This window comes from Pleuronectes platessa, chromosome 23 (genome assembly GCF_947347685.1).
Source record: "Pleuronectes platessa chromosome 23, fPlePla1.1, whole genome shotgun sequence".
Lineage (NCBI taxonomy): Eukaryota > Metazoa > Chordata > Actinopteri > Pleuronectiformes > Pleuronectidae > Pleuronectes > Pleuronectes platessa.
The window spans coordinates 8,789,858-8,810,114 of record NC_070648.1 but is presented as its reverse complement, the minus strand read 5'-3'; the positions used below and the strand labels follow the sequence as shown (position 1 = coordinate 8,810,114).

Here is a 20,257-nt window from a genome sequence, read left to right as displayed (position 1 = left end):
AAGTGGAGACATACCGATCAGGTATTCTTGGTGCTCAGATCAGTAACACGCTGATTCATAAACAATCATAAACTATGTATACATCTCACGCGGCCTCGTTTTCTGCTTCCTGTCTCTCTGGCATTTCTTCTCACTGAGTATGAAAACAGACAGATGCTGAACAGTGCCACAGTTAATTAATAAAAAACATATTCAGAGTAAAAACCTGCCGGAAACTCTTCCTGTCCGCGTGCTTGTGTTGTCCCTGGCAACCGCGAGGACAACAGCTGAATGAAAGTGACGCTTCCGGTAGTCCTTCAAAATAAAAGCACGACAACGTTTTAATTTCAGTGTTAAAGGAATACTTCGAACAAAACGAAAATTGCTCATTATCTACTCACCACTATGACCGCTGGAGGGGTGGGTGAAACGTGAAACGCAAAAATAAAAAACTCCCCTTTGGGGTTTACAGACACTTGGATGACGCCACAGGATCAGTATTGAGGCATTTTATTTTTCTTTCTGGTTTCTTTTTTTACATTTGAAGAAGAGGTCACCAGTTACTTCAATTGTATTGGATTTTGCTGCAACACTGCAACCCTATCGGCATAGCAGTGAGTAGATAATAAGTGAATTTTCAATTATCTGTGAACTATCCCTTAAAGTAGTATAACTACCTGCAATAAATATTTGTTAGGATATTTTGCACAAAATATCCCTTGAAATGTTGTTATTCTTTTTCTCCACCAGATGGCAGTAAGATCCCTTATACAAATGCACAGGGACAAACCATTAATCCACAAAATTGTGTAAAAAATCTCAAATCCAAATACACCTGCTGCTTTTTTTGCGTTTTACATAAGTTTGAGTGGTTTTCTCTCAATATAATACAATCACATAAGAAAGTTATCCAAAAGCTGCTACCACATGGCATCCAATCGTTAAGAGTAGTTTATCAGTTCAAACGTAGAAGTAGCCATTATAATGAGCCACTCTCTTTGTTCCTGTTACTGAATGAAGAACTTGAGCCACAAAACTGACCGTCATTCTGAAAGGCTGATTTGTTTTCAGTGCCAGAACTTAAGAAACCAAAGCAAATAAGAAGAGTCTGATCTAATACACATGAATCTGAATCTAGAGTAGAATGTAAATCTACTACAATTCACAAAACGCAGACAATGCATCACAGGGGATTTAAGCGAGGCCAGGTTTTATTTAAAGAAAGGAAGCTCTTGAATGTTAATCAGGTGAATACTGAAGTGGAATAAATATAAAGATACTGTATTAAATTAATGGAAATGAAGAGAGAGGTGAGAAAGGGTTTATGGCAACATTCTCCTACCCACTCCAAGGCAACAAGGATCTCCTAATAATTATAATTTGCCTTTTCTAATTCTTGCCGATATAAATCTGTTATTAGAATGGAAAATCGAATTCTTATTCTTATTGTTTTTTTGCAATGCAGCTTTTTATTCCGCCCCCACACCTCAAGGATGTGTTAAATTAACACATTATATTATATTATATTATACTGCATTACATTGCATATTGCAATTTGACACTGTTCACTGTTTTGCATTTTGCATTTCACTTTTTACTTCACTTTTTATATCTTTTATCTTTTATATATTTTTATTTAGATATGTCTAATTTAGATATGTATAAATATTAGAAAAAGTGAGTAAATAAGAAGTAAATAGTGAGTAAATATATACTGGTTTTTTTTTATTGCTTTTCTTATGTGTAATGTATTTATTGTGTTTTTATGTTTCTATGTTCATTGTATGCACATAGATTACCAGAGCAAATTCCTGGTAGGTGTAAACCTACTTGGCAATAAATACTTTCTGATTCTGATTCTGATTCTGATATTTGAAGACTCAATGACGTCAGAGTTGAACTTTGACCATTCACTAGGGTCAAACTGTCGACTTAGTTCATGTTTACTTTGGGATTTGACCGAGCGTAAACAGATACTGCGCATTATATTCCCTTTCCCCTCAAGAAGCCCATTTGTGCAGGGCATTCTCAATGAAAATGTGAAATAATCAAATGCGTCTGTCACAATTAGTCATTGCTATTATAAAAAAAAGCTTATGCACAATACTTCTTCAGCAAAACCATTGTTTCACATTGATTCCCAATGTAAGGGTACCATTGTCATGGAGGTTACTTCACCCTGCAGGCAATGACCTATTTCCACTATAAAAGGTTAAAAGTGAGACAGAACCCACTGGTCTGGGGCCAGAGAAATCCACGTCTGAAGCCAGCAGTGCAGTTGTTATGGAGGAGTTGTCTGTTCCAAACCCTCCAGAGGCAGCACCAACCAAGGTCACACTCCAGCCAGATAAACACTGTGGTGAAACTTAAGCAACACTCATTCACACAAATAGCAAACGGCATAGCAACATCTCAAAATATACATATTCTTTTAGGCTTTACGCCGCTGTCAAACATGTGCATCATGTGTCTGTTGGGGCTATTTTGTTTCATTTAACAGAACTGGTTTATTTAAGAACGTCAAACTCAAACTAATGCATTTTACAGAAGTTATAGTAATCTGATCAGAGCAAGAAGTTCTCAACTTTAAATGTAAAACCAAAAGAACATACCGGAGCCACTAAAACGGCAAAGGAAAACAGGACACAATGTTATTGCCAAGTTGGCGCTGCTTAGCACCTTGAGGTTTCAAATCATGTGATCGGAAACTGCACGGCACTGTATTAAGATGCTCTTTAAAATACAAAGCAGCTCATGAAGCATCATTCAAAGTGTGGATCTTGATTGACACATGGACGTGAGGGAAAAACAGAATAACGAGAAAAATAGAAACTTCTATTAGTTCTGTGCCAATGTAGTGTAATGCATTAGTTGCTGTTGAATCCTCTCTATGGGAAGTTATCAGGCTCATTTTTAGCTGCTGCATTAGACTGTATGATATTTAAATGTTTCTTAATATTTTGCACCTGAAGATCCTGCATGTCAACAGGATGGAGCAAATATACAGCAGTAGAATGACATTTCAGTTTAACGGTGCAATTCAAGAAAAACTGAAATTCATCTCAACAGTAAGATTAACATTTATGTGTAATGTTTATTGCAGGGATATAACTTCATCACATAGCTACACTACATTAAATCAAGCCAAAGTGTCTCAGTCGTTTTGATTAGTTGAAATTACATGATTGGCAGCTGAGACCAACTTGCGATTGGTCAAGTGCATATATCGGCATGACCTCACTGTTGACCTCCATCCCCTGATCCCTACTGCAACAGGAAATGTTGGCTTCATTTCTGGATGGTGGAAAGGAAATCGAGTCTGCATTGACCATCTTTAGATATCGTCTATGGTCCACAGTCATCCATGCTGCCCTCTGTGTGTAGTGTGTAAGCATGCAATAGTTTTAAAAATGAACAATAAGATATCTTAAATTAAATAGAATGCCACAATATCTTAGCTACTCCCCTTGTGTCCATATATTCGATTAAGACTGACAGCGTTGAATATGATCATGTCCCTCAGCCCGTGTTTACTCCTGTCAGATCGCACTGAGCCGTCAAGGTGCCACTCGGCAATGCAAAGTGATTTCAAATTCCTCTCACCAACATCACACGTCGCCAGCTCCGGTGGCAGCAAAAGGCCGTGGAATGCTGGAGTGTAGGAGAGATTTGAAAACCAATACGCAGGAACCATGTGATACAACGTCAGTAGAGAGCAAAGCACGAGCTCATGTTTACCCACCAGAGTCCCGGTCTGTCTGGATGGAAATATCACTCTCTGTCTTTGGGGAGTGAGTGGTTTGATTTGTCAGTGGCTCGCGACCCAGGACCATAATGAAAATGCCATTCGGACATATTAAATGAGTCTGTGGCATTTCAAGTTAACCTATATGGGCTGATAATATAAGCATGAGTATTACTTAGCTATTACTATCAATTATACGTCTCACCTTAGATACACTATAATAGATTGATATTAAAAAGTTAGATACATGAATACACGTCTGATCAGATCGACTTTGAATATCATGCAAACTAACATGAAAAGTAAAGATGATTAATGAATTTATTGCAAAATAGAATTCATAATTATAGTTTTCTATGCAGATTATACGCACAAGCTCTTCAGAGACAGATAAACAGTCCCAGGGTGACGGGCATGTTCCCAACTTCATCAGATATCCACCTTCCCAGAAAGAGGCTGTTGTGAGGCTCAGGAAGGAAACATGAATGACGCCCAGCTCGTCTCTTGGTAAACAAACAGCCTTATCCAGTGACGCCCGGGGGGGGGGGGGGGACAGCAACCTGGAGCTGGTAAACATCTGTCGGCCATCAATGTCATGTGCCGTTTAGTGAGTGCACGTATGACGGGGAAGGACCTATTTCACAACAAGGAGGTGTCATTCAAAACCCCACACTGTGAGGTGACTGGTGTTGACACTGAGGTTATCCGGTGCAACCAGTAGATGCCTGAGCTGCAGTGAAGGAGCTGCCAGAGCCAGGCGGTGCAGCTCCGATTCTTTTGGCTGCAGCCGGGCGAAAAGGCCCTCAGTACTTTTCCATGAGGCTCCGGCCATGCGTGTCCCTCAACAGAAGCAGCCTCTGCCTTTATTTCGACATACGGCACAAAATCAAGGATGTGAGACACTGTAAACTTCACACGTTAAAACGAGGATTCTCATAAAGCTTTGAAGGCTGGATTGAAATATTAAAGTACTGATTTTTAAAGGAATAGTTTGACAATTTCAAAACACAAACTAGTTTGCTTTCCTTCGTAGTAGTCATAGGGTTAAGTGTAAGTCTGCTTAGAGTTGAATATATTCATGGGCTCCACAATGCAAACTTGTATTGCTGGCCCACTTTAGCCCAGCAAGGCAACGGGACGAGGAGACGGCACGTACGTGTGACACTGGGTCAATAATCACTGGTGCTTTGTCCCATCACAATGACGACGATGCATCTTTGCCAAGATCATGTGCTCCGGTCATTAGTCCACTGACCCCATGTCAGCCTGTTCTCTCGTTTGTGCAAGAATGACGGCGGACTGCGCGATTGGTCTAATTTTATATAATCAACAAAGAGTAGTTCACCATCAAGTCAGCAGCCAACTTACTTTAATATCCATGTAGAGACAAAGATGAAGAAGATGAGGGTGAAGTACAGAAAAAGGGTCTCGGGCTCAAATGTCCCGAGCAGGTGTCAAAGTCTTCAATTCATCGGACTCTCATTAGTGTGGTTCACAAACGGAGGCCCTCAAAATCACCATGGAGATGCCTCCATTAAAGAGAGTGAGAGAAATGTCACACAAACTCTGCAGGTTCACTCAAGCAGCTGATGTGCAGATACAAACAGCTGCAGCCGTGCACAAGCTGTTCCTCGTGCACAGGGTTGACCCCACATGAAAAATACCTGACTGCAGCAGGATTTGTTGGAAAAATCGAATTGTCCCAAGAGCGATTAATGAATCCTTGATGGGTCATTGTTGTATTTTCAGACTAAGAGTCAGTCTGCTCTTGTAATTATCGATGTTTCATGTATATTAAGAAGTTTTACAGTAACTGCTGGTGACGTTTTGGCCAACCAGTGATGATGCATGATGTTCTTATCTTGTTTGTTCTCCTTAAAAAACGGCTGCATTGTGCCGCTGCAGCCCGTCAACATCTCCAGGGTAGGAACAGTGCTGTGTGGGTGCTTAACAATTATTCAGACAAAACAAACACAGAATGAGGCCGACATGTTATTTGAGGTTTACATTTTTTTAATGTCTAATAGACAAGGACTAGTTTTCCATCAACAAGAAGTACAAATGGCACCAAAAACATTTGAAAAATTACTGGGAATTCACAAAGAAAAAAAAAGAAAAGAAAAAAAATTCATTGCACATCCCAGATAATGGATGACATAAAAACAATTTGCTTTTACATTTTGGTGAACCATCCTTTAAATAATATATAAAGTTTCTACATGGAAAAGGTGTGTCTGGGGGAGGAGGGTATAAAAAAGAAAAATAACAATAAAACATTTATACTAAACGTATACACACACATCTGTGATCGGAGTGAAAAAATGGACATGAGATTTAAGGCATCAACATTCCCCAAGTGCGAGAAGCCCACACCAAGACAACAGCATCTTCACAAGAAATAGTCTTAAATACATCTGTAGCCCAAAATACAGCATCGTACAACGACAGCTACATATGGCCCCCAAAGACTAAACTCAGTCTCCCATTCAAGCCTCGGTGCGTTAACTGTTGCTGAACACATTCAATGCATCTGGAAACATTCAGATGCATCAACAAAGTGGCTAGTGTCTTTACCAAAGTGCACCCACAGCATGTCCCTCTCAAGCAGCTTGATGTGAACATAGCTTTACATTCATCTGCAAAATGTACTGTCTAAAATTGGGTTTGAGTAACGATCGTTCTTATAAGGGGAAAAAACAACAACATTCAGGATATCACAATGTTGCTGATAAAAATGCACTTTTAGAAACAATGAAGCCAGACGCGGAACCATCAGGCTCATTTGTGCACAACCGTTCAAACTTTAAATCCCCAAGCTGCAAACTGACAGACGAGCAGCTCAACCTGTACAAGAACACTGTAGAAAACATGACACCATCAGCAGTGTCATTTACATTTGGGCAGAAGTGCGTTTACCCACAGGAAACTCTACACCCACTCTAATCCCTCCCATAGTTCAGCACTCCTCCACCACGGTACCAGCCGAGGAGGAGTACAGTTTTTTCTTGACAAGACGGAAACCTGGACTCAACTTAAGTACATGCCTGAAAGTAGGGGCAAAGCAGGTTCCCATAAAGAAGAAGTCCCGTAGGCTGGGCCAGGCGGTGCCGTCCTGCTTGAACACAAGAGTCAACTCAAACGTGGGCACCACGGTGGCATCGTACACGATGCGCTCCAGCCGCTTGCAGCCCTTGTCCTGCTCCAGGTGGACGTAGAGGACGCAGCCACGCAGGCCGCAGGGCTCGCAGGACGCCAGCCGCAGGACCTCCACAGCTATCCTCCGAGTTAGCTTCTCTGGGACCAGCACAGAGGAGCAGTGCAGCGTCGTCTTCTTGGCTCTCGACAGGCAGTTTTCAAACATCTTGGCCAGCTGTTGACAGGTTCGGTCCTCAGCCACATCTGCATTCCTGTGGGACTCAGCCAAGCAGGGATCCCAGAAATCCAGTTCTGAGGAAACGATGCAAGTGAACAATTTAGGATCCACTGCCACTTTACATGTGAATAACATATCAAGTGCCAGGGGGAAAAGATGCTGGCGAAACATGCACAAATCATGTATTGACCCAGAGTAAATGACACATGCATACGTGGTTAAAGTAAGTGATGCTGGGTGATATGGGCCAAAATGTTAAGATGAAGATTTTATACATTGATAATTATCACAATAAATGTCACATTTCTTTCAAGTTTAAAGATCAAGTTTTATGTTCTTGAGTGAAGTTTATGGTTTTTAACTCTTTATGAGCAGAGAAGTGACACATTTTACAAATCTGAGGTGAAACATGGAAACAACACGTTACACCTCCTCACCCTGCATGAACAATGCATAAGCAATGGATCAATATGGAGAGGATTTTGCTATATTGCCCTTTATCAAACATATAATTTCATTATCCTAATTGATCTGCTTTTGCATCCCCTCTGGTGATTTTGTGTCAGATTTGCGAGAGAGAAAAAACAAAAACATCTCAGACAAACTGCTCAAACATACAAAACACAAATAAGGGAATCGAACCAAAGACAATACAGGTGAAGTGCATGCACACATCCTGCTCTGGTCACTGGTAGACGCAGTTAGTGGATGAACGGCGCCTCTGTGCAGAACCAGGCTACAGGGATGACTTCATCTTCTTGTTGTTGTGCGCTCCCCTCACCCCGCCCCTCCGCTGCTGCAGCCATGCACCACACACAGGGATAAACAAGCGCACCGCCGCTGGAAGTGTCCCGAAACTAGCTTGTTAGCTCCAAACACACACGAACACACAAACAAACCTTTTTTTTTTTACCTTTCTCTATACAGCTCTGGTCAGATCTCCTGTCGACCAGGTCAGAGATGCGCTCGCTGCTTTTGGTCTTCAAAGTGCTTGTGGCTACCATGACGGCGGCGGTTCCTCCAGGAGTTTGTTTTAGCGGAAGCTGCCTGAAAGACACACGGCGACACGTTAGCGTCAATTAGACACGGGCGGCTAATTACAGCTGGTTTGACACTGTCACACATTAGCTCCCCTGCTTTCAGGCTAACAGCAGCTTGCTCCGGATATTAAACCACTCACCTCCAGTAATGTCCAGAGGAAAAACACAACTTCTCATGAATAACACAAACACACGCAACACGCTGCTTTGTTTCTGTCACTTGTTCACAAACACGCACTGACTGCAGCAGGCAAACTTCTGAGGGCTACTTATACCTTCCTCACAATCAGCTGACCAGAAGGTTTGACCAATCAGAGCGAATGTCCCCACGCCGGGCTCCGCTCTGCCCCGATTGGCTGCAAAAAGGCCTTTAAATTAAATAGTTGACCAATGGCCGGGGAGAATATTTTGGGTTGCTACGTGGACGGAGCAGAATGCTGCCTGTCGTCTGGAGGTTGTCGAATCAGAGACTGTATATAAAGTGTGTAGAGTAATGTATAGTGTTGCACAGCATATATGGAAAATCAATAAGCTCTCTACACACATACTTTGCTTATTTAAAAAATATTTTATTAAAAGTCAAAGTCAACTTTATTGTCAATTCTGCCATATCAAGTTTTATTTGTCATATGCAGTTAACACAGACTCAACGTACGATGAAAGGAGTTGGACAAGAAGAAACCATTCAATCATTCAATGGTTAAATAAAAATAAAAGCAAGGTCGAAAGAGCTTACAGTAGAAAAGTAAGATACAATATAATAAAAACTAAAAGAATGTACAATTAAAGGTGCAGCGTGACATTTGCTGCAAATGAAGTAGCAACTTTAACTGGATGGAGTGTGTGTGAATAGTTACTGCAACGTGTGTGTATCAGTTGTTTCACGTTTTCCAAATGAAGTGCAACAGGCAGGAAAACAAATGTGCAGAAAGTGCATGTAAGTCATGAGTTGAACTGCAAGTTTACAAACCTGAAGGCCTGATGCTAGAAACTGTTCTTGAGAAACTGAGAACATATGTGCAGGACGTAGACGGGGTTAAAATGCCACTTCCCTCTGATCCCCGGTGTAAACAGATGTAGACAGAACATGCTTTAGTTTAAAGATAAGGGAAACCGGTATTGCAAACCAAATGAAGCTCTTGTTTTAATCATCTGCCTTTGATCAGACACAAAGCCTCATACATAAATTGTTGGATTTACCCCCCTAAGGACATTTAAAACTGAGGAATCCAATCCAACGTCAAGGATCTGCAGCAATTTTTTTTTTTCAAATTAGAAGATCGGAGGATGAAATAGATTCTGAGTTCACCTCCCACTGGGATGTAATTATGTGCTAAATAAGCAAAACCTTCCCCACTTGTCTAAAATCCTCTGATGTCCAGGCTCACCGAGACAAAAAGGACGTTTCAGATCAAATCATTACACTTTTACAATCATTACAATTACACCAGTGACGGTGTGGCCCTAAAGTCGGCTGATTTGACATGAATGATCCGACTGTGATTATACGTGCACAAACTTCCATGCCTAGTAGATTTGGCAACAGTGTGCACAGTTGTTCGGCTGGTCAGCAGTTTATCCCTCATCACACACCGTCTCAAGAGAAATGTTCTCCCAGTAACTGGATCTGCCCCACTTCACCCCCAGCATGCAGCTCTGCTGGCTTCCGGGTAATGGAATCCAGTGAAAGAGAGAGACAGAGAGAGAGAGAGAGAGAGAGAGAGAGAGAGAGAGAGAGAGAGAGAGAGAGAGAGAGAGAAAGGGAGAGGGAGAGAGAGCCCTCTGACAGTCACAAGGGGAGAACTAGATCTGCCTCAGAAAAAAAAGTCACATGTTAGCTGGTGTTACTTCTCTTGCGGAACGAGCCTGTTCAATATATGTGAAAAAGAACAAGATAATAATGGAAGCATTTAGGCTACTAGATGCAAATTATGTAATCTGTGCAGGGTGTACGTGTGCGGATGTTTCCTTTTAGCAGTTTAATAGTGAATTTATTATATATGTATATATATATATATGCATAAGGGTTGACAGCTGTGCGGTGTGTAAACTGTGCTGTCGAAAGTGTCACATTCACCATGACAGGGGTTTATAATGAGGTCTTGACCTAACTGCATGTAGAATTAACAAGTTCACTTTAAATGCAGCAAAATCTGTCTTTCACATCTCAGCAGTCTACATTGTGCTGTGTCAAAAAGAAAACTTAACAAGCAGCGAATTGGATCATCACGTGTTTGAAATGATGGCTGCAGAACGCAGGTCGACCAAGTAAAGCTGCAAATTACAGCAAAAGAAAAGTTTGAATGTGGTGAATAAATCTGAAATACAGAGCGTCAGTTTCAATTGGATATTTAAAACTTATTTTCGGTCAAAGAAAAGAATCCAAAAGTCAGTTTTAGTGTCTGCTCTTATCCGCAAATGATATACTGTTACAGCAATGTGGGTTAACTGTGCATACCAAACTGCTGTCTGTGGCAGATGTAGGTTACACATGCATGGGCAACGTTAACTGCAGCAGATTCATCAGAATGAAAATCCTTTTAGACAACAACAAGCCAAAACACTTCTAATTGTACAATAGTTAATTATGTAAGCAATACAAATTAAACATTTTGGTGCACAGAGTTCAGAAATAGGGATTTTTGCATTCGTGCATGAAATCCTTCTGCAGTTCACACCTCAGGAGACGCCAACGTGTTTACAGCAACTGTAAGATCCCTTTAAGATCAATGCATGTTTCCAGTGTGAGTTTAATAAAGACTTGTAGCCTCGTATGGATCTAGTTGAATAGAGGTCATGTGAGTTCCTCTCTCTCTCGCTCTCTCAGAGACCACGCTGGAGGTGAGGGGCACCTCTGCTCGTGTGACCTTCACTCCCTGGTGGTAAAACAAGTCGACCAAAATCTGCTGGTGAATTCGTTCCATGCGCCAACTCCCCGTTTCCCTGAGTGAGGCGGAGAGAAGTCGTGTTTCAGGTTACTAATCCACCGCTATTCAGATGAACCCCGTTATCCCTTGTCAAGACCCCTGGTATTCCAGGCTGACATGTGAAACGAGCTGCTTGTTGCACACAGTGACCCCATGTAACTTAACAACAGGGGACTTTTTTTTTTTTTTTGCTGAGTTGCATTTCTCATGGAAAATAGCTGGTGGTTGCATGCAGAGGAAAAATCCTGCAGGTCTTACACATCATTTCATTAGTTTCTCTTGTTTCCTCCTCTTGTCATTTCACTTCAGGTGAGGTCCCTCAGGTTTCAGGTGAAATGCAACCACCAAGTGCCCAGCTATGATAGAATCCTAGTTTAATATAAGATATAGGGAGCATTTAATGTAAGACCACCTGAAACCTATGGGATCTATTGAGAGACACGTACCATTGCATTCACACCACAGATCTATGGTGGCCCTGAGAGCTCAGCCCACTACAATGAAATTAAACATGCAAATAGAGAAAACATCTTCAGCGATTTGACTAAACCTGCACAGCAAATGGAAAAGCTGCTCTCAGGGCCACCGTGCAAATCCACATTTGTCACATTTCATGATATAAAGTCAGTGAAAACAGGGCATGCAGAGTATCTACAGCATGGATTCAAGATAACCTAAGCATTCAGTAATCTGGTCGAAATATTGAGTTAAACAGTGTGCATTTTTATTGCTGTGCTGCACACATGAGCAATTTACAGATTTTCCATGTGTTGATCACTTCCATCAGTTTTTTTAAACGTGCACTGGTTGCAGCGACACAAAGAAACAGGAAACACCCTGATGGTAAATGAGAAGGTATTTGTCATAATAAAAAGTGAGACTTAACACTTTGAGAGGACAGAGTGAAGCTGAAGGACGGAGGCGTGTCATCCTGTAACTCAGCCGAGGCCACAGCTGGTGAGGCATAAAGTTGTGTGTGATTTGGCTGCTGCCAATCTGCTCGCTGTCTCTCTGGTGGATGTTTGCCCACAGTCGAAGCCGTTGCCCAGTGTCAACTTACAAAGGCCGCGGATAGAACCGAGCCAATAGCACTGTGGGAATCGATTCAAAAATGGAGGCCATTGCTGCTAAATGGCAAAGGTCACTCAAATGTTTAACCACGAAGAACAAGCCATTCCATTGGAAATACGTGTTATTCTAACGAACTCATGCATCCAGCTCTTTATGGATGTGATTTTATGAAGATTGGGCAGCAGCACAGAGAGAGAGAGTTTGACACTGGTTCACTTTGTCTCACTCCTCGGTTCACAACCTCATGCAGCCTCCCTGTGATGAACACTGACTGAGGAAGCCAAGAAGGGCTGGCTCTGTCTTGTATTGACTTACTACACCCTCTAGTGGTTAATCACTGAACTGACACTGTCACATTGTATTTCCCATAATTTATAAGCAGCTGAAAGAAAGAACACGTTTCTTTCCCCACAATAAACTGGACTCAATGATTTCCTGCTGCCACATAATCAATTTTTTTTATATGTTTTGAGGTCAATGGTTTACTTCATCAAATCACTACATGACATGTAGTGTCAAATTAAATAACTGTTGAAAGATATGAAGGACAAAAAATGACATCATAACAACTAAATAAATAAAAGAATGTAGAACTAATAAATAATCAAATGTGTTAACGCATAAAGAAATAAATGAACAAATGATTAAATAAAAAAGTAGAAATAAATACACGAATGCAACGCAACTGTGTTTATTGATGTATTCATTTATTTTTCTCTTTATTTATACTCATGTCATTTTATTTCTTCATAGAAAGATGCTTCCATAATAATAATAATATAGCAAATATTGTGAAACTAAAAAGACAATTACAACTTGTTCTCCAGAGGAAATAACAAAACAAACTTACAAATGCAATGAAAAGCTATCATCACAATAAGGTCATTCCTGGACCCACAACATGTTCTCATCTCTTTGTAATAAAATAACTGGATTCAGTATTCCAGTCCATCCTGTGCAAACCAACAAACAAATAACCGAAGATAATTTCAAAAATCTTTTTTTTTAGTGATTTATTCAGGATGTTGAGGTTGAACAAGAAATTCCAGATATGAAGCAGTTCCAGTGTCTTTAAAATACAAACCTGTTGCTAATTCATTGTATTATTGAATGTGTATTTACTGAAAAAACTTAATAACGTAACTCTAAAACACACACACACACACACACACACACACACACACACACACACACACACACACACACACACACACACACACACACACACACACACAGACTATATTCAAAACCAACGGATAATTCTAAAACTATGAAACAGACACTCATTACATCAAATATGTGACAGATCTGAGGTCAGTGCACTGTACAGGAAATGAAAGTGATGCAGCTGTACTTTTGCAGGTTTGAGTCAACAGTGTACTGAGAGTGTAGCCCAGCGCTCACCACAACAGGTTCACCTGCTCTGAGATTCATCATCGCAGTCACGCCCACTGCTCCATCAAACTGCTGTCAGCATACAGAATCATACATGAAAACCACCGCTCCACACGTCTCGGCTCCACACAACACTATGTTTCACAAATTAACATGAAAGCATCTAAACTGCTCCTCCGCTAGATCAGTACGTGGGGGACAGATGTGACTCATCCTCTGTCTGATCTTCATGTTCCCACCCTCCAGTTCTCTTTTATCTTGCAGCAGCTGAAACACACATAGCAACAGAGGTAAGTGGGGAAACCACACGAGGATAAAACCACAGGAGAAATCTGAAATGTGTCTGAGAGATAAAATAAAATAATTCTGAATTGTGAAGGAGCTGAAAATGATCTGAAACCAGTTATAAAGACACCAAAGTACCTAAAGCTAAATAATCTTACATTACAAATAGGCCAGATTAGTTTTTTTTTGCTTTAAATTTTTATTTATGATGATGATTTTTTTTTTCTTTTCTTGTGGTTCTCAAGTCTTAGCTATTTTGTGCATATATATATTTGTTTATTTCAATACAAAATAAAAATAGATTCAGTTCAGGGGATGATCCAGGGGCGGGGCCAGGGGCACTGGCCCCCAGCTGAAGTCTGATTGGCCCCTGAAGTGCCCTCCATCCACCACTGGTGAAGTTAGCATGTATTTTTGGCAGGAGAAGTTCCAGTTCATGAGCGTGGGATTTTACAGTGTTATCTGTGCAGACGTAGATTCCTGACAAGTCCAGTCAGGATTCCAAAAGTCACATCCAGAGAAATCCAGCAATAGTGTGGAACAACATAAACACAGTTTCCCTCCGTAACATTCCTCCTGCGTGACTCCACTTCCCTGGGAAGCTCTCAGCCCAGTATTCCAGGCCTGATTGTATTAGGGAAGGAAGGTAGAATGTTTAGTGGCCAGATTTTTTTTAATTGGCGGGGTTAAGGGGTACACTGAGTCGGTTCACGCGTGGATGTGCACGTGCATTCACCCCCCCGCCATACATGCACACGCCCACAGCGTCTGGCCCACGTTGACATTTACAGGCCACACAATAGCCCCTATCCAAAATAATCTGTGTTTATGTTGGGAAGTGACTATCTTTCTAGCCCTGCTGCTTGTTGGAGGGCGGGGGGCCCCCGAATCACAGGAAACACCTTCTGTTGCCCAGCTACAGGCCCAGAAGCCCACGCAGCACAATGAGATATTAAAAGCCTGTGACTTCCCTGCCGATCTGCGTCTGGAGAAACAGCTTTTTACCCAGGGATGGAAGAATGCGCTAAACAGAAGGAACCTGCGGAGGAAATCTCGTGGTAAATGGACGGAGGGCAGCTCACCGTTTTCCTCCCCGACGCACGACTTCACCCCGAGGAGCATGACGCCATCTTTGGTGCTCTCGGGCCTGCTCTGGAAGGATGCGCTGTGGAGAGTCAGAGAGACACAGGAGGGAGGAGGATGCTTTGCTTGTTCACACAGGTTTACACAGGCAGCATGTGGTGATGGAGATCAGACTTACTTCTCAGTGCCAGTGTCAATGTTTTCTGGAGGAGAGAAGAAGAGAAGAGACAATCAGGTATATTTAGGGGACTGATATGATGAGCGTGTGAAAGTTTAGGGGCTGTTGGGCCTTGGTGGAGATATGAGCTCTATGAGTGTCATTCCAGTTGAATTATTTTAACCAAATCAATAAGACACTTAAAACTCATACATTAGAGGCCGTGTATAGGACATGAGTCCCTGGTAAAGTCCCCTACTCCATGTACCTGAGTGGTCGTTGATTCTCTTGCTTCTGAACTTGAGGACGATGGCGGCGGCAGCTCCGACCAGGAGGACGGCCAGCAGGATAAACCACAGCCTTTTGTCTGTGGGGAAAACAGGGGAAGATCAAGCAGATACAATGAACACCAACTTAAATATAAAAAAAGAATCAGTGTTTCTGTTGTGTGAGCAGATTTGAGGTCAGTTCTGTACGTTTCAGTGTCAGTTTGGTAGAATTCACCTGATTTCACATCACCCGCTGTCTGGGGACCTTTCATGACAAAAGATTTTAGATTAGAGACCGAAAAACAACTTATTCACTATCTACATGGCTTCTTCAGTCATGGCTTCATGTGTAGAAAAAACACTTATGTGAGCACATATATATATGGTATATAATGTTAGCCTTATTCTTTTTTATTAAAATCTTAATATACATAAATATATATAAAGACATGGAGGAAGATAATGTGTGTATATGATGCATGTACCTGAGCCAGGAGTGCTGGTGCCTGCAGACAACGTGGATCAGTATGTTAATTTGATTCAAAGTTAAAATGCTGTGAATCATCTGACAACGAGAAGACATTGGATTCGTACCTTTGCCTGGTTTTGCCTGTTGATTGTGTCCTAAGGGTTCAGATACAAGCACAGTCTGAATCGGCATCACCACACTGAACATCACACCAGCAACACGGTTAACTTCTGATGTTTTACCTGGAACAGATGAAGTCTCTCTCGTCTCAGGGCGGCTGCTTGGTTTTGGAGTTGGAGAAGATCTTGCCCCCACAGTTTCATTTTTCAGAGCTAATATACAAAAGAAAAAGAAAAATCATATAACAAAACCTACTATGGCCAAAAGTATTCATTAAAAACAGCTTGACATCAAGCATCACCCAGCTTGCTTACATGAAAACAGATAATTTCATCTCTAATCATAAATGGATGATCACCTACCTGGACTGAGTGAAGTGACATCCTTCCTGTTCATTGAGTGGGGGCTCGGGGTCGGAGTCTGGGAAGGCCTCGGCTCAGGAGTGGCATTTGTCACAGCTAGACAGCAGAAGGAAAAAATATAGCAAGCATAGATATTTAAAACAAACCTGTGGCAGTACTTTGTTACTTTACTTTGTTACTTTGCTTTGTTTGAGCTTGTGCAATTTGCTGGAAATAATGAAAGAATGGAGACTGCTGGTCCTTGGTGAAGGCAGATGCTCTACCCTATTACGCTATTAGAGTTTCATTTATTGGATATTCACTAGTTGTGCAACGAGGCTCACTTTGCAACGGCACTTGTTTTTAGACTGAAACTCTCCAGTACATTTCCACACAGATTTGTATCATCTAAATAAAAATGCATGCAAAATAAATGATGTTTACTTTGATTGTCCGTGTGGGGAACAACCGGGGCTGCAGTGGTCCCAGTTGTGTGGGACGTGGCTGCAGCTGCAAGAGACGTGGGCTTCACGGTGGGCACAGCTGGAGGCTCAGTGCGTACATCGAACAAAGAAACTACAACAGGGAAATGAATGAATACAGTGCTGCTTGTTATATTGACTGAGACAAACAAGCTTTTTGTCACGATTTACAGTCTCAATAATAATCATTTTAGTGTACGTTTTATTTATGTGGTGTTTTTAAAGATGCTCAAACACATTAATGGTGGTTAAAAACAGAGGAAGTAAATAATGTAAAATACACATCATTGGTATCTATGCCATAGGTCTGGTGCTTGTTACCGGGTGTTTCCTGTATGTTGGAGTATTGTTCTAACAGACAAGCACTCACCTGTTGGGATGTTTGTCACTGAAAGTTGTGTCCTCTGTTCTGTCTGGTTGCTTTGTGCGGTGACTGACTTAATTGTCGAGACTGTGAAGCAAAAACACAAGTGTCAGTTTACACACTTGTCATGTTGTCATGCAGCTGGGAACCACTTTGTATCTGAAGTTAAGACAAGAGATTTGAAAGGGGAAATCTTATGCTGGACAGCCTCACGGGTTGAGGTCAAAGTGCGTTTTTCTAAAAGCAACGTGTTCTCCAGGAACTCAAAATACTTCCATCGTGAAAGGCACCAGCGTCAGCTTGTGCCTGTGAAACACTTCCAAGGATAGATTCTCTATTTAAGGCTCAAAGTCGTGTATTTGCATTATTCCTGTTTGGCACAGCTTTAAAGGCCGGAGACAAAGATGTGCCCTCAGTCCAAGTGTCAGACTGGGGAGATGTCAACATGACTTTGGAGGTGGTGGTGGCGTGTTGAGGTGGATATCCTCTGCTTGAAGCCGAGCCGCAGATTGAAGCTGCATCCTGTCCCAGACACACCATTGTTGTCTCCCCCTGTCCTGTGGGACCCAGCTTCCTGTCTTCACGGCTGTCAGCTGCACACCCAGCACACATATTTCACACCAGAGTTGAGCCGGAGTCAATTAGTGCACGTTTTTCCTTGCGACCACATGCAGCTCCATTATCCTCGTCAGGAAACCAAGAGCTGGGAATGTCCCAGTCGAGTCTCCAGGGTTTCAGAGCGAGTCGCAAGTGGTCTTGAGACCTTCAGGTCATTTGAAACAAGTCGGGACACATGCATCTCAGAGCAAATATCAAGTAAGTCCAAGTAAGGTTCACGTAGTGCAGAACAAGCACCATGACTTCAGTCCCGTGATGAGTTTAAGAAAGTGGTGGATCTGGGATTTTTCTGAATGAGGGGCCATGAAGGGGCCACAATTTACACAGAAGGGCAAAATATATGTGTAACATTCACACCAGTTCCTGATCCAGTCAGGTGCACAATTAAGTCATTCCTGGTTTACTGGTAAGCTCTATAGCTTTCAGCAAAGCCACATGGAAACTGTTCTTCGTTTATGAACATTACTCCAAAAAAGCTTAAAAATAAATAGTTTTACTAGATAATTAAATGAATAATTAAAAAGAAGGCTACTGACAGGATGGGGCACTACAGGGACCAATCAAATTTCAGCTGGACCAGTGCTCCCCTGGCCCCACCCTGATTTGAGATAAGTCCAAGTCAAGTATTTTGAAAACAAACATTTCGGAACATGTGTGGAAATGTTTTCAAGTCAGTCAAGACTAGAACCAAGTCACAAATGTTTCTGTGTGAGTGATAAATAAAGTTCTATCATCCTTTAGTCAGTTAACAAAAAAAAAGAGAGTGATATTTATCTTCTCAGAGTCAATAAGTGTGTTTCCTGAAAGTTGGAACTGTTGCTTTTCAAAATAAAGGTAAAATGAATGTTATTAAGAAACTTTTCCAGTCTTAACAACCAATCTAAGCTCTTTACAGTAGACGCAGCATTCGCAGCCATGAGGGGCCATGTGGGGTTCGACCCGCCGACATTCCAGTTAGTGGGCAACCCTCTCCCCCTCCACAATCGCATGAACTCACTTGTTGTCATCGTTGTTATTGGCGGACTTGTAGTTGTGGAGTTCTCTGTTGAAACTGTGGAGCAGAAACACAAGTGTGAGCTCAATGGAAACAACTCGCATCATTGTCTGAAGAGCTGTGTTAAAACCCCCTTCTCTTGACTATTTATTAGGAGCTTGTGGACTGATCTCAGGCGCCCGGGGTCTCACGCTCCCGGGCTCTGCTGGGCCGAGCAGCAGCCAGGGTGAGGGTGTTTCCTCCAGATGTTTACAGCCTAAAACACTGGAAGCAGATTTGCGGCCAGATGGGATGTCTCGGGCCTCAGGACAATGCTGTGCCCTCTCTGTGAGAGAGGGGGGCAGCTTGGTTCCCACTGGCTATCTGCAGTTAGATCACCTATCTGCCCAGAGCAGAACAGTTAGAGGTAATTTTGGCTCCGCACAAGGAAAACAAACAAATCACGAGCCCTGGAATAACCCCCCCCCCCCCCCTTTATTTTGACCCTCTGCTGTCACTCTGGCACTCTAGGTTTAGATTTGTGCTTCATGAAAACATCTTTTCTGTCAGTTTGACTAAATATGGCCAAACAATGTCACCTTTTTCTGACTTTATAGTACATAGAGGACAGTTCAAGGCGTAATTACACACACACACACACACATGCACAAACACACCCCTTATCTCAGCCCGGAAACACACTGTATGAGTGGATGTCTCCCAGGTCATGTTCAAAGTGTCTTTTGAACATCACAGTGATCTTTATCTTTGCACATACCAAAAACCAAACCAGTTTACATGAGAAAAAGAAAAACATCATCAATCTGAGTTATTACTGCAGCAAATACAAAAAAAAGAAAGAAAAGATATTTTGAAGTCTCTCGACAACATGAATGATCAATAGAATATCCTAAATGTGGAAATGTTCCAACACAATAAAGTAATACACTCTTTTTGTTCAAATTTAAATCCTCCCATGTGACACAGACAAAGGGATGAAACAAACTGATCTCAGTCCAGGGGACCTGTGAGGGCCCTCACTTCTGATTCTGTGAAATCTCAACTACTTATGTTCCAGGACAAAAATCAGTTTGACTGGTGTCCCTACCTTCTGTGAAGAGGTGGACGGACGCGAGCAGAAGGAGCACAGGAACCCTGGTGGTCTTCATGGTGATACCGCTGCCGTGGACCCCTCTGACTTCGCCCTCGGACTCAGAAGCTGTGCAGTGGCCAGTGGGAAAGAAGGTGTCCGAGCCTCGGGCGCTCTGCTGCCGATGCTTATTTTGGCCCTGGCTGCAGATAAAGAAGGAGGAGGGGGAGGAAATACACCGGCTTCCCTTCCTGACGTAAAGTGGGTTCATTTGAATGCATCGCCAACTCCCATCACTTATTTTTTCCTGCTCGGACACAACTTGACCAGTTGGGAGGAGACTCAACAGTCTGAGTCCTGGCCACTCAGACAAAGGACGGCAACCAAATACATAGTGAATAATCTTATGCTAAACTACAGAAACAAAATGTGACATGATAAACTTTCGGACACACACACACACACAAAGTCATATG

General features: G+C 42.0%; 2 protein-coding genes across 3 annotated transcripts; both read right to left on the bottom strand.

The window, feature by feature from the left end:
• Positions 1-5,716: 5,716 nt before the first annotated feature.
• On the bottom strand, positions 5,717-8,424 carry LOC128430085 (DNA damage-inducible transcript 4-like protein). Its single transcript, XM_053416040.1, has 3 exons — positions 8,278-8,424; positions 8,011-8,144; positions 5,717-7,171 (listed from the first exon to the last, which is right to left on the bottom strand). Exons 2-3 carry the CDS (start codon positions 8,099-8,101, stop codon positions 6,681-6,683), a joined length of 582 nt encoding a protein of 193 aa, XP_053272015.1. The 5' UTR covers positions 8,102-8,144; positions 8,278-8,424; the 3' UTR covers positions 5,717-6,680.
• Positions 8,425-12,821: 4,397 nt separating this feature from the next.
• On the bottom strand, positions 12,822-20,067 carry LOC128430044 (uncharacterized). Of its 2 annotated transcripts, XM_053415973.1 has the most exons (13): positions 19,800-20,067; positions 18,716-18,769; positions 17,107-17,187; positions 16,699-16,830; positions 16,276-16,371; positions 16,036-16,125; positions 15,919-15,948; positions 15,810-15,830; positions 15,560-15,589; positions 15,324-15,422; positions 15,077-15,101; positions 14,898-14,980; positions 12,822-13,797 (listed from the first exon to the last, which is right to left on the bottom strand). In XM_053415973.1, exons 1-13 carry the CDS (start codon positions 20,050-20,052, stop codon positions 13,784-13,786), a joined length of 1,008 nt encoding a protein of 335 aa, XP_053271948.1. In that variant the 5' UTR covers positions 20,053-20,067; the 3' UTR covers positions 12,822-13,783. The 2 variants fall into 2 exon arrangements, with proteins under 2 accessions (XP_053271948.1, XP_053271949.1); XM_053415974.1 differs by lacking the exon at positions 15,560-15,589.
• Positions 20,068-20,257: the final 190 nt, after the last annotated feature.

Excerpts from the sequence above, each read along its gene's own strand:
- LOC128430085 (XM_053416040.1), bottom strand. The coding sequence starts at position 8,101 with ATGGTAGCCACAAGCACTTTGAAGACCAAAAGCAGCGAGCGCATCTCT. Across the intron at positions 7,172-8,010 it reads CCAGAGCTGTATAGAGAAAG|AACTGGATTTCTGGGATCCC; the intron begins GTAAAAAAAAAA and ends TCGTTTCCTCAG.
- LOC128430044 (XM_053415973.1), bottom strand. The coding sequence starts at position 20,052 with ATGAACCCACTTTACGTCAGGAAGGGAAGCCGGTGTATTTCCTCCCCC. Across the intron at positions 16,831-17,106 it reads AGTGACAAACATCCCAACAG|TTTCTTTGTTCGATGTACGC; the intron begins GTGAGTGCTTGT and ends TCCCTGTTGTAG. Across the intron at positions 14,981-15,076 it reads ATTGACACTGGCACTGAGAA|CGCATCCTTCCAGAGCAGGC; the intron begins GTAAGTCTGATC and ends GACTCTCCACAG.